Genomic DNA, 13,342 nt, shown 5'->3' on the forward strand with positions numbered 1-13,342 from the left:
GGATTCAGGGAGCGATTTTTCATATAGATATCTGAGATTATCATATTAATTTAAGCAAAATAATAAAAATATTGCTGGGAGGGGCAGAGAGGGAGCAGTACAGGGTAGAATCCTGCGTGCCTGGGCTCAGGGCAGGTGTTTTTGAATCCTGCCCCTGAGGAGGGCAGGAACAGAGGTGAGCCTGCTCCTGGATAGACCAGGCTGTTACACGGGAAGGGAGCAAGGCTGCACCTTGCGGAACCATGCGTCTGGCTGGCCTCAGCATCGGGCTGGCAGGGACAGGGCTCGGCTCTGGGGGCGGGCAGCCTGGCTGGCCCCATAGCACAAGACAGAGGCTGTGGTCCAGATCTGCTGCGCCCGTCGGGAGTGTGTAGGGTGGGCAATGGTGGGGAAAGTGGGTGGAGGAAGGTGGCAGGGGCTTTGTCAGCTGTACTGAGAACCAGTCTGGCACTCTGCCCGCTTTCCTCCTTGTCCTTCTGAGCCTCGCTAACCTCGTCCTGGTGTCTGCCTTGTCCCCAGGTAAGCCAGCTGAGCAGGCACTTCAATATACGGCCCTTCTCGTTAAAGAAGCCCACGCCAGATTGACTAGGAGTGGAGGAAGAGAAAATCGGCTTGCGGTCTGCAGAAGTACTGTAAATAACTGCTGCAAATACCTGTAAATACTTCAACCATCACCACAGATCTAAACCTATCCTCTGGACAGACATCAGGGCAAAGTACGCACGGTATCCAGTGCAGCCAGGGCAGGACTGGTGCGGGGCAGCCCCTGCTGCTGTTTGAATGCAAGCTTTCGGTTTTGGGTGAAACTGGACGAGGAGGGTAGCCTTTCAGGTCACTATTACTGTATATTAGACCAGCTGAATGTTCCCAGCGAAACCTCAAACTCCAGCTCTTGCTCAGGTAAAGCTGGTTGGGGATGCAAATGGCTTTACCTGAGCAAAGCATCTTGACCTGTCACCAAAACCAACATAACCGCTGATTTCTACAAGGTCGGGGAACATCCTGATGGTCGGGGGAGATCCTGTCTGTCCCTAATCCTGCTAGACAGCCCTTGTCCTGGGCTGGTACTTAGGGAGCAAATGGTGACAGTTCTCCAGCATTCTGTCCTGCCTTCCTGCATTCACCTATTTGGGCAAATACTTGCACCTTTTTTTTAAGAGAGGAAAAAAAGAACAACACACAAAATGTCTAGTAATATTCTACTTGGGGGGCTTAGAAAATCAGGGCTCAATTTCCTGTAAGAGTGGGAAGGTGGCTTCTGCATACCTCCACTCGAGCTGTGGGTACCTGGGAGCACATCTGGACTGTGTTCCTGTCTGTCCATGTGCGTTCCCTGCCTGGAAGTGGGGTCTGGGCTCTGATCGGCAGCAGAAAGTGGCTTACACCAGCCTGCCTAACTCCCCCCTCTTCCTACCAGGATGAACTTGCTGTTTCAGGTCGACTCTGCTGTGTCATTGCATGCTGCCTGAGCCTCTTCTTCTGTAGCAGTGCAGCCAGGCTCAGTCTGCACATCTCCCTTCCCGCCAGACCATCAACGGCAGCAAATCCACCGCTTGGAGAAGCACCTTAATAAGTGTTGTGTTGGTTGTGTGTGCACTTTCAGAAAGCTGACAGGCGTGTGTGTGGTGGGGTCCTTCCAAATATCCCTTTATTTTTCAAAACCAGTGTCCTCAGCGGCTGCATGTCTCATCCAGGGATATATTTGTTTACTGTCCATTTGTAAAAGACATGTTTGCATTGACTTTTTGTTTTTTTTTTTTAATTTGTTTTTCAATTGAGTTAGAGTGGGGTGGTGAAGACTGAATGCTGATTTTCTTTTCGGTTCACTTTATTTAATGAAGACCTGTGCTTGAATGAAGAGTGTAGCTTAAACCCAGGCTCTGGAAAGGCTGCATCCGGAAGCGAACAAGCACAGCAGATTGTGCATATGTAATCTACCATGGGAACAAAGTCGCTTATACACTGATTATTGTGCAACGTGGTTCGTAGAAGCTTGGTCACAGCATTTTCCTTCTGCAGGTGAAGACCCCTCCTGCTTTAGGAAACCTGCAAACTGTAACTGCTATTTAATGCTTTTTCTTTTGTAAATTTGAATCATTGTCATGCCGCCTATGAGACTTGAAATCCTGAGGCAAGCTCACGCATTCACCGCGCATGGGGTGCAACGTCAGGGTTGCTCGGTCACGGTACGCCCTGCAGGAGCGAGCTGGTGTGTTCATCTGGGCTGACATCGTGGGAGGGCTCGGCTGAACGTCTGTATGCTCATGTGTCTGTACAGCTATGACGTGTCTGGGAAGGGTGGCTAATCTGGGAGAGGGGGCAAATGGTTTTCAGAGTTTATTTAATAAAGTAGCTTACTCCTATATATTTTACTGATGTTGTACAGAGAAAAAACCTAAGTGTACGAATGACTTGGGCTGTGCTTGAATTTTTGACTCTTGCTATTTAATGAAATATAATTATGAAAGGAGATAAATTTAAGTCACACTTGCACAAGAATTACAGGGAATCTTAAAATGGGACATGACACTTATCTGAGCATGTCCCATAGATAGCAAAATTGTGCTAGCAGCACTGACAAAAAGTGGAGGTTGGATGATTTACTTTGTAGTTATCTAGATCCTGTAGTACTAGATCCTGTAGTTTGCAGGACCAGGGAATAACTGAGCTGTTCCCTTAGGCTTTCAGTGAGCTCTGGGGTCCCAAGCTTGGAGCTTGCATTGTCCCGTCTCTTCCCACTAGTGTTGCTGGGCCCTGAAGACTGGGCTAATGCTGTGAGAAGTTGTCCAATCTGAAATCTTAGGATGTCACTTTGTCTCAGTAATACACTCTTTGTCTGTTGTCTCACTTAGCTGTGAGCTGGTGCGCTTTTGCAGCACGTAATATACCCTGAAAAACCCCTTTGTGAAGTTACAAACATGTGGAAGCAGGGCTTCCTCTCTAAAATCCTGCAAATATTTGTCATGCTGTAGGAGAAAGATCTCTCTCAAACTGGAACCACTTCCTGTCTGCACAGGCTTTATCTTTGGAGAGTCCTGGATTTTTGGTGCCTTAATTTATTGCACCTTGAAGCTAGAAAAATATCTCCTTAAATCAGTGCTGGAAAATAGGCTCGCTTGTGTCTAGTGCCGCCAGGCTTGTGGCAGAGCGAGGGGAGAGCAGACCTGATCTCAGTGCACAGGTAACTGTTCCTGACTCGTGCTGCTGCGAAGCTGGGGTGGGGGTGTTCTGTTTGGGCAACTAGAAATTAAGTGATTCCTGCTCCCAGATTCTGGGGGGAGTGGAAACAAACAGAAAGACCAAACCATCTTGCCACGGTGGGGTGTGGCATGCTGAGAAACAAACTATTTATTAATAATAATGGTTTTAAGTCTTAAAAATAAACATATTCCTTGCTAACAGCATCTGAGGGTAATTGTGTTATGGTGATGTTTGCTTGCCTTGCTGGCTAGACTCTGTCCTTGCGGCGGGATGTGCTCCTTGGGATGGGACAGGGTCGTGCGCGGGCTGGGTAGGACATGTGCTCACTCCTCAGCTCCTCCTGTCTAGTATTTAAGAGCTGGTCTGTGTTGTCTCTTCTCCCAGGGATAGTGTTAATCATATTTTTTTAATTACTGATAAACCTGCTGAGTTGATAATAGGACTGTCTTATGCTTTCCTAAATCTGTTTTGCACATTCTATCTCAATACAGAGTATTACCAGGAAAAAACCTGTTCAGGGAGGGGGTGCAGTCCTTCAAGACCTGCTGGGATGTCAGTCTCCTGGCCTTGGGCTCCAGGCAGGTCCTTGTGCTGTGGGAAGAGGTGGCCGGCACTGCCAGCTCCTCCTGGTCCTCACCACGCTGCGGCTCTGAAGCAGGTTTTGGTGGGAGCCTGGGACACGCCAATGTGTCGGCAAAGGACTTGCGTAGCCGAGGCAGAGAGGCAGCTTTGCTTGCAGCCTTTCTCATCTCGGTCTTGTGGTTCATATCACAGCTCCTGCCTCCGCACCAATCCAGGGACCTAGCGCAGGAATTCACAAGCGGAGCAAGGGCTGAGGGTGAAGCGTGGGTTTTGGGACCTCCTGGGGTTTGGGTAAGACTGGCTGTCACACTAAAAGCAATGTTTTACAAGTACAAACGCTGCAGCTGACCCATGGGCGTACAAACACTAGGAAAACCAAGCACCTACCACTGTGGTTTTAGCTTGTTCCTTCCCCCAGTGCTGCAATTAACTCCCCTCTTCTGCGGTCGGTCACTGCGAGGGCTCGGCAGCAGTCTCTTCTCTTGTAAACATCAGCCACCCGATACAGGCGGCTTTGCCAGAGCCAGAGGAGCAGAATGTTGTAAGCGTGAGCTTCTAAGTCTCTGGAAACATATATTTAAGCTCCTTAAATAGAGCTGGCCTGATGTTACCTCCCGGGTGCATTGAGTACCTGCAGTTTGTAGTCCGGGAGCTGTTTTGATCTTAGTCAGGTCAGTTCTAGCAAGGCCCCTAAACTCTTCTTCTCCGAGAGCATCTGTGCCTGCCTGTGATAGACCTGGAAAGTCTCTAGAGAAGTAGTGCTTTTTGGAAACTAGCTCAGATCTCCCCCCCCCCTTTTTTTTTTCTCCATACATGGGTCCAAGGGAACAGTTGATTTTTGTGCAAACAAGCTGTAGCTGAGCTCTGGTCACCTTAGTTTATGGCAAAACTGTGCATGAGGTTTTCTGTATCCTTCCAAAACCTGCAGGAACTTCCCTGAAGCAGTCTTGTTTCCAGTTGTCCCTTTTTGCTTAGTGTGCATCACTCACTTGAGAAGTGGGAGTCCTTCAGCACACCACCATTCCCTTACACACCCCCCCCATCCCAAAATCTTTCAGTGCTGTGTGTCAGCCTTGCTTCAACGGTGATGGAGCTGGGTCAGCTGAAAGCTCATTTACTCTTTGCTTGTCTAATGCAGATCTGCAACCCTGGCGTGGGGTTGCAACCTTGACTCATCCTGCTTTTGCCCACCTATTGTACCTCGCTGCGCTGTGTCAAAGCAGTGGCTGAGGTGAGGTGGAGGCTGCTTTTGGTGGGATGTGGTGACGATGGGTGCTACGCTGACCTTTTTGCTTCTGGAAAAGGTCTCTGTTAGTTTGTAGAAGACCCTTTGGCCCATCCAGGTGTGGTCAGACCTGGCTTGAGAGGTCTCTCGGCTGGTCTCTGAGGAGGTGGTCAGGGTGTCGCTGCCCCAGGAACAGAGGTTCTCGGTGAAATTTGCTGCTCGCCCTCCAAGGTGCCATTCCATCTCAGCCAGCGGCATCTGTGGTGGCTGTTTGGTAGGAGCTGGTGCTGTGCTTCAGGTTGGAGACCTCATTAATCAAAATCTTCTGCCCTGCTTTTCCCAGCAGTGTTTCAAACTGATCTGCTTCTGTCCCTTGAGCTTTCAGCTGAAGTGGATGCTGGTTTTGGTAGTGGTCCATGTTGTGCTGGCACCAGCCCCTCTGGAAGAGGGTGGTGGGTCCCAGGCTGGTTTTGGCTCGGGTCTTCTGAGTGAGTGCTGAATCGCTTTCTTCTCCAGCTGTAACCCTGCACCTAAAGGCAAACCAAGGCAGCAGCATCAAACCCAACCGGCAGAGGTGGGGTGAACTGGGGCATTTCAGACTCAACCCTTATATCTGAGTGGTTTTGGAAACGGTCCCGGCTCTCTGGGCTCCTGCCACTGGGCCCCTGCTATTAACGCAGGACAGGGAGCTTCTTTGCAACCCTTCAGAGCATCTTCAAAGGCCTGTGTCCGTGCGGCTGTTCAGTTTTCCTGGGCAGGGTGGGGAAGATGTTAGTGATGCTGCCTTGTCCTTCTAGAAACAGGTTTGGAGGCACTAACCGGACTCTGCAGCCCGGTTTTCTGCCACCAACCCTCTGTGCAGCAGGACTGGAGAGCCAATGCTGCTGGCTGCTGTCCTGGTCCCCGGGGCTGTGGGGGCTGTGAAATGATGCAGGGAAAGATGCGTTTGGTGCTTGTGCTGGTGTGGTGGTTTGGTTCTGTCCCTTCCCCATTGAGCCTTTCTGGGGAGCTGCTGTCAGCGGGGGCCTGGGGCTCAGGGTGCTCTGCCAGGCTGCCCACCGGAGCCGAGAAAGTCCAGTCCTTCTGGACTCAGAGATCAGATGAAGCAGCCTGGCTGTCAGCAGCGGTCCCGGCACTGTCGTGGTCCTAGGGACCCTGATCGCTTCCCCGAAGTCCTGTCGCTGGGAGTGTAGGTACTGCAGTGAGTTTGAATTCCAGTCTGTTAAATGCTATTACTGAAATATTTATTGTGTTTAAACCAAACAAAAAACTATTAAAGTTCAGCAAAGAATAAAATTTTCCAAGCCTTTTAATGGTGTTTGTCTTTTTTTTTTTTTTTTTTTTTTTCCTTTCTTTCTTCTGAGCAGGCAGCCCAGCATAACGGTGGCAAGTTTGGGCAGCGGTGCCTGGGCTGGAGCTGCAGCCCTGCTTTGAACAACTGTGCTTGCCATGGCCGAGGTGGAAAAGCTCTTGCGGGCTCTCCCTGGAGGGCTGGGTTTTCTTCACCTGCTGTGACAGGCTGCTTGTGGAAGTGCTGCAGGGAAGGAAGGGAGCAAGCTGGCTGCAGTACAGCGGAGGACTTGGCAAGGAGAAGGTAGCGTTGCCCTGGGCTGTGCCTGCCCCAGGGCACCCTCCTGGGTTAACAGGACCCTGGGCCGTGGTATAGGGACAGGGGCTTGCGTGGGGTTGTGCAGCATCCTCTTTTAGCTGAAACCGCCATCCCAAAGGCTCTCCTCTGACTTGTAGGCTTCTCCCCTTTGCTCTGCCACTCCTGCAGCCAGTGCTGACCACTGGCTCCCTCTCAGTCATCGTGTACCCCGGTAGCGTGACTGAGGCACACGTGGTGAGGAAGAAGAAGGTAAGGTGAAGCAAGGTACGGGCTTGAGGGCAGCGTGCAGAGAGATGGTTTCTTGCTGGCTGCTCCTTGGGAGTGAGGCAGATAGAGCAGTCGGCAGTACTGGGGAGGCTGTGGGTTACAGCTGATGGGGTGGATATGGCTGTTGTAGAAAGACGAAGCAGCAGGACTTGGACGTGAAGGGCGATGGGATGAGGGAGTAGCACATCCTGCCCTGTTCCTGCCCGTGCAGTGTGCCGGTTTGGGCCCTGGGGAAAGAGGGGGCATCTCTGACCTCCCCAGGGCAGGCAGCGAGGCTCCTCAGAGGAAAACAGAGTCCCTGTCCCCCAACACCCCCTTCTCAGGGGTTTGGCCCCTGCTCAGGCACCCCCCAGCAGCCCCCTTGTCAGGGGCCAAGGGCAGCCCTTGCAGCGAAGCTGCTCCCTGCGGCAGGGTCTGTCCTTTGGGCGGCTGGCTCTGGATCTGTCCTTGCTCCAGGCTGCGGGCCCTGCTCTGCAACACGTGTGCCTGGGGTCAGCCCTAAGCCCTGCACGAGTGATTAAATCCCTAAAGCGTCCTTGGAGTTGGTGCTGCTTTTCCACGGATGGCTCGGGCAGAGCTAGGGCTGTGCGGGGCCGTGGCCACGGGGCTCCCAAGGACGGTCTGCTGGGGCTTAAAATGCAGAGTGGGCAGAGATGCTGCATTTCACTTGACGACCCTTTCCTGCCTCCTTGAAGCTGGGATCGTGGCTTGCTTCAACCGCAGGAGGCTGGGCATCACTGGTAACGGGTGTTTTCCTGGCAGCAGCTTGACTTCCCTGACAAGTCAGGACTCGGCTCTGCCCCAGCAAAGCTGCCCGCCATCACAGCGAGCTCTTCGGTGCTAATCGGGGTGATCCCTGCCTTATCCCTGCGCCAGCGCGGCCGGGGCTGCGCACGGGGGGATAAGCTGCTCTTGGTGGCTGCGGGTCCCGGGCAGGAGACCATGGACACTGATTTAGCCAGGGAGGCTGAGGTCAAGAATTAGGAAGAACATCCTCTCAAGCCCCAGACTGACTTTCTGTAGGGGGGGTGAGTGGAGTCATGGCCCTCCTGGGTCACCCAGCTTCAGATCAGGACTGTGCTGGGACGTGGAGGTGGCCAGGGACATAGTCCTTGCTCCGGTGGGTGGCCCAGTGGTGGGAAAGGCTGTGGCAGGGGAGGGGAGAGGGGCTGCCTTCTGCCTTCCAAACACACACCTTGGGGAGGCATCTTAGTTTGTGGCCACCAAATTGCATCAAAATTCAGCTAGACGTGGAGGTTCTGAGTCACTGCTCTGCCTGTGCAGCTGCAGGTGTGCCCAGGAAGGTGTACGGGTGGCAGAGGGCTAAATGGAGAGGAATGGACTGGTGGCAGCTTTGGCCGTCTCCAGGTAGACATCCCAAAGCAGAAAGCAGTGTTTCTACTCCAGAAACTCCTGGGGAGCTCAGCAGACTGGCTGAGAGGTGCAGGATTTACACCCCATGCCCTAAATTCGTTCTTCATGCCCTTTGCTCGGTAGAAGGGAGAATGCAGTTGGTGGTCGTGGGAGTTTCAGCCCCAGTGCCACCCTCCTGCGGTTTGCACTGTCTGCCCGGTGCCCTTCGGACCGATGCCATCATGCCTGAAACCCCTTTGCGGTTGGGAAAGCTCTGCCTTCCTCCACCGGTGCCGTGGCAGGGGGGTCCCGGGGGCCCCACGCTGCTGTTCCTTCCCACAGCACTCTGTACCCAGCGCCGCGGTGACCTCCTGGTGACCGTCAGTGCCAGCCTGCCCGCTAGCATTTCTATTGAAAAGACCCAGAATTGCTCTAAACAGAGGTGCGAGATGGATGGTGCTGCTGGGGCAGGAACTGCGCTCTCCCGACTGTGAAATTGTGGGTGTGAAACAGCCCCAGGAGCCATTTTGCTCCCGAAGCAAAGGGGTTGCTTTGCATCCCGCAGCTCCGTGGGGCACGGCCGTCACCCCAGCCAGTGGGACGTTGCGGCGGGCACGGGCTCTGCCCCACCACAGACCTACCTGAGCTGCTGCAGAGGGTCTGAAACCCTCAGGCTGTGGCACCCACCCAGCATCCCCAAACTTTGGGGGAGCTCGGCTTTGGCCAGGCCACCTTTAACTCATCTTTGCAGGGTGCGGGTGAGCAGCCACCGTGGTGCCGGGCTGGGGAAACCTCAGAGCCGCACGTGGGACACGGGCTGACAGCAGAGGCAGGGAATCCGGGGCTGAAGCTGTCCTGGGAGCAGTGGAGGAGGCTGCAGGCTGGCAGCAAAGCCTTGAGCAGAACCCAAGAGCCCTGCAGCCTCTTCCCGTGCCCTGGGCCACGCGCTTTCCCTCTGGGCTAAAGCCTAGGTGTATTTAAGCGATGCCTCGTCCTTTATCAGCTGTCTCGACGGCTTCCTCTAAGAGGATTGTTGCGGTAGGTGTAATATACTTAAGGGATTGTTAATAACAATAGCGTTTTGGCAGCACACCGTGTGCCAGCGGGCCAGGTTGCTACCACGGTCCGTTTGGACCTCGCAGATTTACAGGACAACATACTCTGTCAATTAAACTTTATTCTCTGAGCTTATTAGGAAAGACGACAAACAAACAAGGGCTCGATCCCTTTTGTACAGACTAGGCTAACACAAGAATTCACTAATTCATCATTTAATTGGGGGGAAGAGCTGTACCTGCCGTTGACACCATGGCTGCCTGCCCACCCATATTTATCTAGCCATGGCCTCCTCTGTCCCCTCCCTGCCAGCGCACGGCACCCCAACGCTGCGGGGATGGGCACAGTCCTTCTCAGCAGCTCCTCAAACATCTCTCCGCTCACCCTCCGCAGGTGGGTATCGCCTGACCAAAATGGGGGGGACCAGGGGGGCCTTACACCCTCCTCAGCATCCTCTGGCAAGGGGGCTACCCCTCCCAGGGCACCCCAGATTTGGGTGCTGCAATCTGGTTTGGCTGCCCGTGGCAGAGGAGCCAGGCACGTGGCACGTTTGCCCACCTTTGGACTCGCTGGTGCGCGTTCAGGACAGCGGGTCCGAGTGCCGGTAAGCCCTGTGGCTGCACGAATGCTGCAGGCGGGCGCTGAGGAATCCCCGCTGTAGGCAAGCGACATACCTGGACCAGGGAAATGGAGCTCGGTCCTGCCCCGTGCAGAGATGTTTGTAGCTCTGGGGGAGGTAGAAAGTAAATCCTGTGTCCTCCCATCACGCTGGTGAGGACGAACCTCTTACTACCTCCTACAAACCATAATTACTTGATGTTGCTCCAAGAAACGGGGTCAAATGCACGGCCCCAGAGCCCCGTGCCTCCTTTGCCGCATGGCCTGTGGGATATGGGTGATGTGAGGGACCGGTCTGCAGCCAGCTCCCCAGTTTGCCCGATTTTGGGAGTCATCTGGTGCGCAGGTGAATCAGGAACTGTATCTGACAGGCAGCAGCTGGGTGAGGCTGGGGAGGTGATGTGAGCAGCCATAAAGGCAACCTGGTTGGAAGGGGAAAATTACTGAACAGAAGAAAATGTCTACAGCGAAAATGCCTGCCAGCCTGGGAACTTGGCCTGGGAGCCAGAAGCATCCTTGGGAAGTGCAGCTGGCATCTCTGCAGTGCAGCTGGGTACCGAGAGACCGGAGACATCCTGAGATACCACCAATAAGCGCAAAACCAAGGAACTGTAACAGCAACTTACGGTCTGAAAAGGTGAAAAACAGTCTGGAAAAAGGGGAAACATCCTGAGAAAGTAAGAATCAGTAACTGCCGCTGGCTGTTCTAACTGCAAGAACAGGAAAACAGTCTGGAAAACTAGAAATTGGTCAGAGAGAACAGAAAACATCATCATCTATTGGCTGTTCCAGGTGAAAAATAGGAATTAACAGCATATATTGGCTGCTCAAAGTGGTGGTGTCCTATGCCCTCTTATGTGTCTAGTATAAAAATGACATAGTTTTTACCCAAATGGAGCTTTTCTCTCTGAGAACTTCCCACGCTGCACAGACTTTTCCCTTTCGTAAACAGGTCTGCATGAACTTTCTACAAGATCTTGGACCCTCGTTGGGGATGTCTGGCTGACTCCAAATTCCATGATGCAGATCATCTTCAAAGTGAGACTGTTATTTTAGTGGTCCCCCTTGGGGTCCCATGTTGGGCTTGGTTCAGTTTGTCCTGCTACTTCTGGGATGGTTGAGTCCCCTTTGGGGATCTGTTTAATGCACTTGATATAGGAAACATACATTATATATATATATATATATGTATATAAGTAAGCTATCATAAGTATATCTAGTGTTATATTATTTATAAATTTGCTTTGCTAGTGATAGGATTGTAGTAATCCATAATATTATATATATTTGATTCCTGCTATTATTGATTGCTGCTATTATTGATTGTTGCTATTAATTAATTGCTGCTGTACTATTGATTGCTGATAATAATATTGTAAATTGTAATAGCTTGATACATATATATTCCTTTTATTAATCATTGCTAGAAGTGATTTTTGTGGTATTTGTGGCAATGCGTAATAGAGTAGAGAAATTTAGAGATCAAGCTTCTATGTCCCTGTGTATTAGGGAATCCTAGAGACCGACAGTCCCAATTTGGACACACCGGCAGGCCGGGGAACCCTTTAGGTCGTGACATGGGGTCAGGCTGGGTTTGGGGTCCTGCAGCGGCAGCGGGGCATGCTCGCCTGGGTCATGTCCTGTGTCCCTCTGAGGATCTCTCTTGGTGAAACAGCTCCTGCGGAGCGTGTTCAGGTGCATCCTTGGTGCAGGAGCCCAGTAGCCAGGGATGCAGAGGGGCTGCAGAGGGGCTCCATGCCCCTGGCTGCTGCTTTGCTCATGGTTTGTGCTGGCTGACAGCTTGTCCTTGCAAAACTTGGTCCTTTGCTGCAATTTTCCTGCTCCCTCCGGCTACATGTGCCCAGCCTCAGCCTGCGTTGCTCATGACCCATGCACATCCACAGTGCAATGGGTAATTGGCAATGATAAAGGCAAAGCTTGGCTCACAGCAATAGGCGCACTGGTTCTGCCACCTCCAAAATAGTGTGGCTTCTGTAGAAAGCACCTCAGGACCGACTGGTGCAAGCCTGGGCAGCAGCTTGCACTGGGTGAGGGGGCTACACCACTGCAAACGCCTGGTCGCAGACTCAGCTGCTGCTGAGGAGCAGAGGTGCTGCCGGAGGAAATTTCACCTCTTTGGGAACCCCTCAGAAGCTGAGAGATTAAAAAAGTGCCCTGAAGGATTTTGCTTGATCTGTCTGGATCCTATAAACAGGGGCTAGTACAGGCTTGCCAGATCCCTGATGGAGTCCCTCAACATCACCCAAATCTGCTGCAACCTGCTGGGAAAGCTGAACATAGCTCAGGATAGCAGCACTCCAGTCCTGTGCGGAGCCACGTGGGAAGAATATCCCGTCTGCCTGCAGTGCCGTCGATGCCTCACCGGCAGCTGCCCGCACTGCAGCCAGCCCGCGGCAGAACCGGACCTGCCCACGCTGGCCGTCACCCTCTGCGCTGTGGACATGCTGGTGCACGAGGAGGACCTCCAGCTGGAACTGGCGCTGGGCTTTGAGCTGGCCATCAGCGGGGAGCCGGTCTACGTGTGGGAGATAACCCAGCGGCTCCCCAAAATCGCCCCCGAGAGATGCTGCGAGGAGTGCAACGCGCCTCTGCCCAGGAGCCCCGGGGACGGCAAGGGCTCGCGGGCATCGTTCCCCGTGGCCAGATCCCCGGGAACCCCAGCGGGACAGATGAGGCTGGGCAGGCAGGACGCGAGGGCTCCTCCTGCACGGCAGACCGGGGCAAAAGGCGGCGATACCAGCCGTGCCGACCTGCAGCCAGCCGGGCGGGGGGAGTCTGTCCCCACCGTGGTCCCCACGTGGCCCCTGCCCCCCTGGGCACAGCCTCCCCCTCCCACGGCCCTGGACCGGCTGCGGAGAGTCGGGCTGGAGCCCCTGCCCTTGGTGGGCTACAAGGGCCTGCGGCAGGGGGTCGGGCTGCAGCGCATCCGGCAGTCCTGGTGCAAAGTGAAGAGCAGCGTGCGGAGGATCGTCGGGGCCGAGCAGGGCCGGCTGTGGCTGGCAGGGAGCTCGGCACCCAAGGGCACCACGGAAGGGGACCCGGAGCTGCCCTTCCACCTCCGGTTTCAGGTCAACGCGCTCTTCCACGCCATGGCGATGGAGGCATGAGGAGCACCGGCGAGAAAAGGTGGGACGGGGAGGAGCGTGGGCAGGGCGAGCGCAGGACGGGAGGACGGGGACGGGTCTGGGCTGTCTTCTGCAGCCGTGGAAGCTGTGCTGTTCGGGAGGCGTTTCTGTGGGACGAGATCGTGTGGCGTGGGAGCGCGGGGGGCGGCGGCGAGAGACGCGATGGCCTCTCGCTGAGTTTTGGTGTGGAAAGCGCGCGGAGAGGCAGGGTCCGGCTCAGAGCCGGAAAGAGGCCGGGGCAGGTGGGTGTCCTGCGGGGCTTGCGGAGGGCAAGGGTTAATGCCG

At 53.9% G+C, this 13,342-nt stretch overlaps 1 protein-coding gene across 2 annotated transcripts in view; it reads left to right on the forward strand.

The window, feature by feature from the left end:
• Window positions 1-6,321, forward strand: part of SELENOI (selenoprotein I) — a 31,646-nt gene extending 25,325 nt beyond the window's left edge. Inside the window, exon 10 of one of the 2 annotated variants that reach the window (XM_052809635.1) lies at window positions 520-6,321. In XM_052809635.1, coding sequence (XP_052665595.1) covers window positions 520-636 — 117 coding nt within the window. In that variant the 3' untranslated portion in view covers window positions 637-6,321. The remainder of the gene's footprint in view (window positions 1-519) is intronic. The other variant, XM_052809636.1, reaches the window with a different exon arrangement.
• Window positions 6,322-13,342: the final 7,021 nt, after the last annotated feature.

The sequence above is a fragment of the Harpia harpyja genome, chromosome 15 (assembly GCF_026419915.1).
Source record: "Harpia harpyja isolate bHarHar1 chromosome 15, bHarHar1 primary haplotype, whole genome shotgun sequence".
Classification (NCBI taxonomy): Eukaryota; Metazoa; Chordata; class Aves; order Accipitriformes; family Accipitridae; genus Harpia; species Harpia harpyja.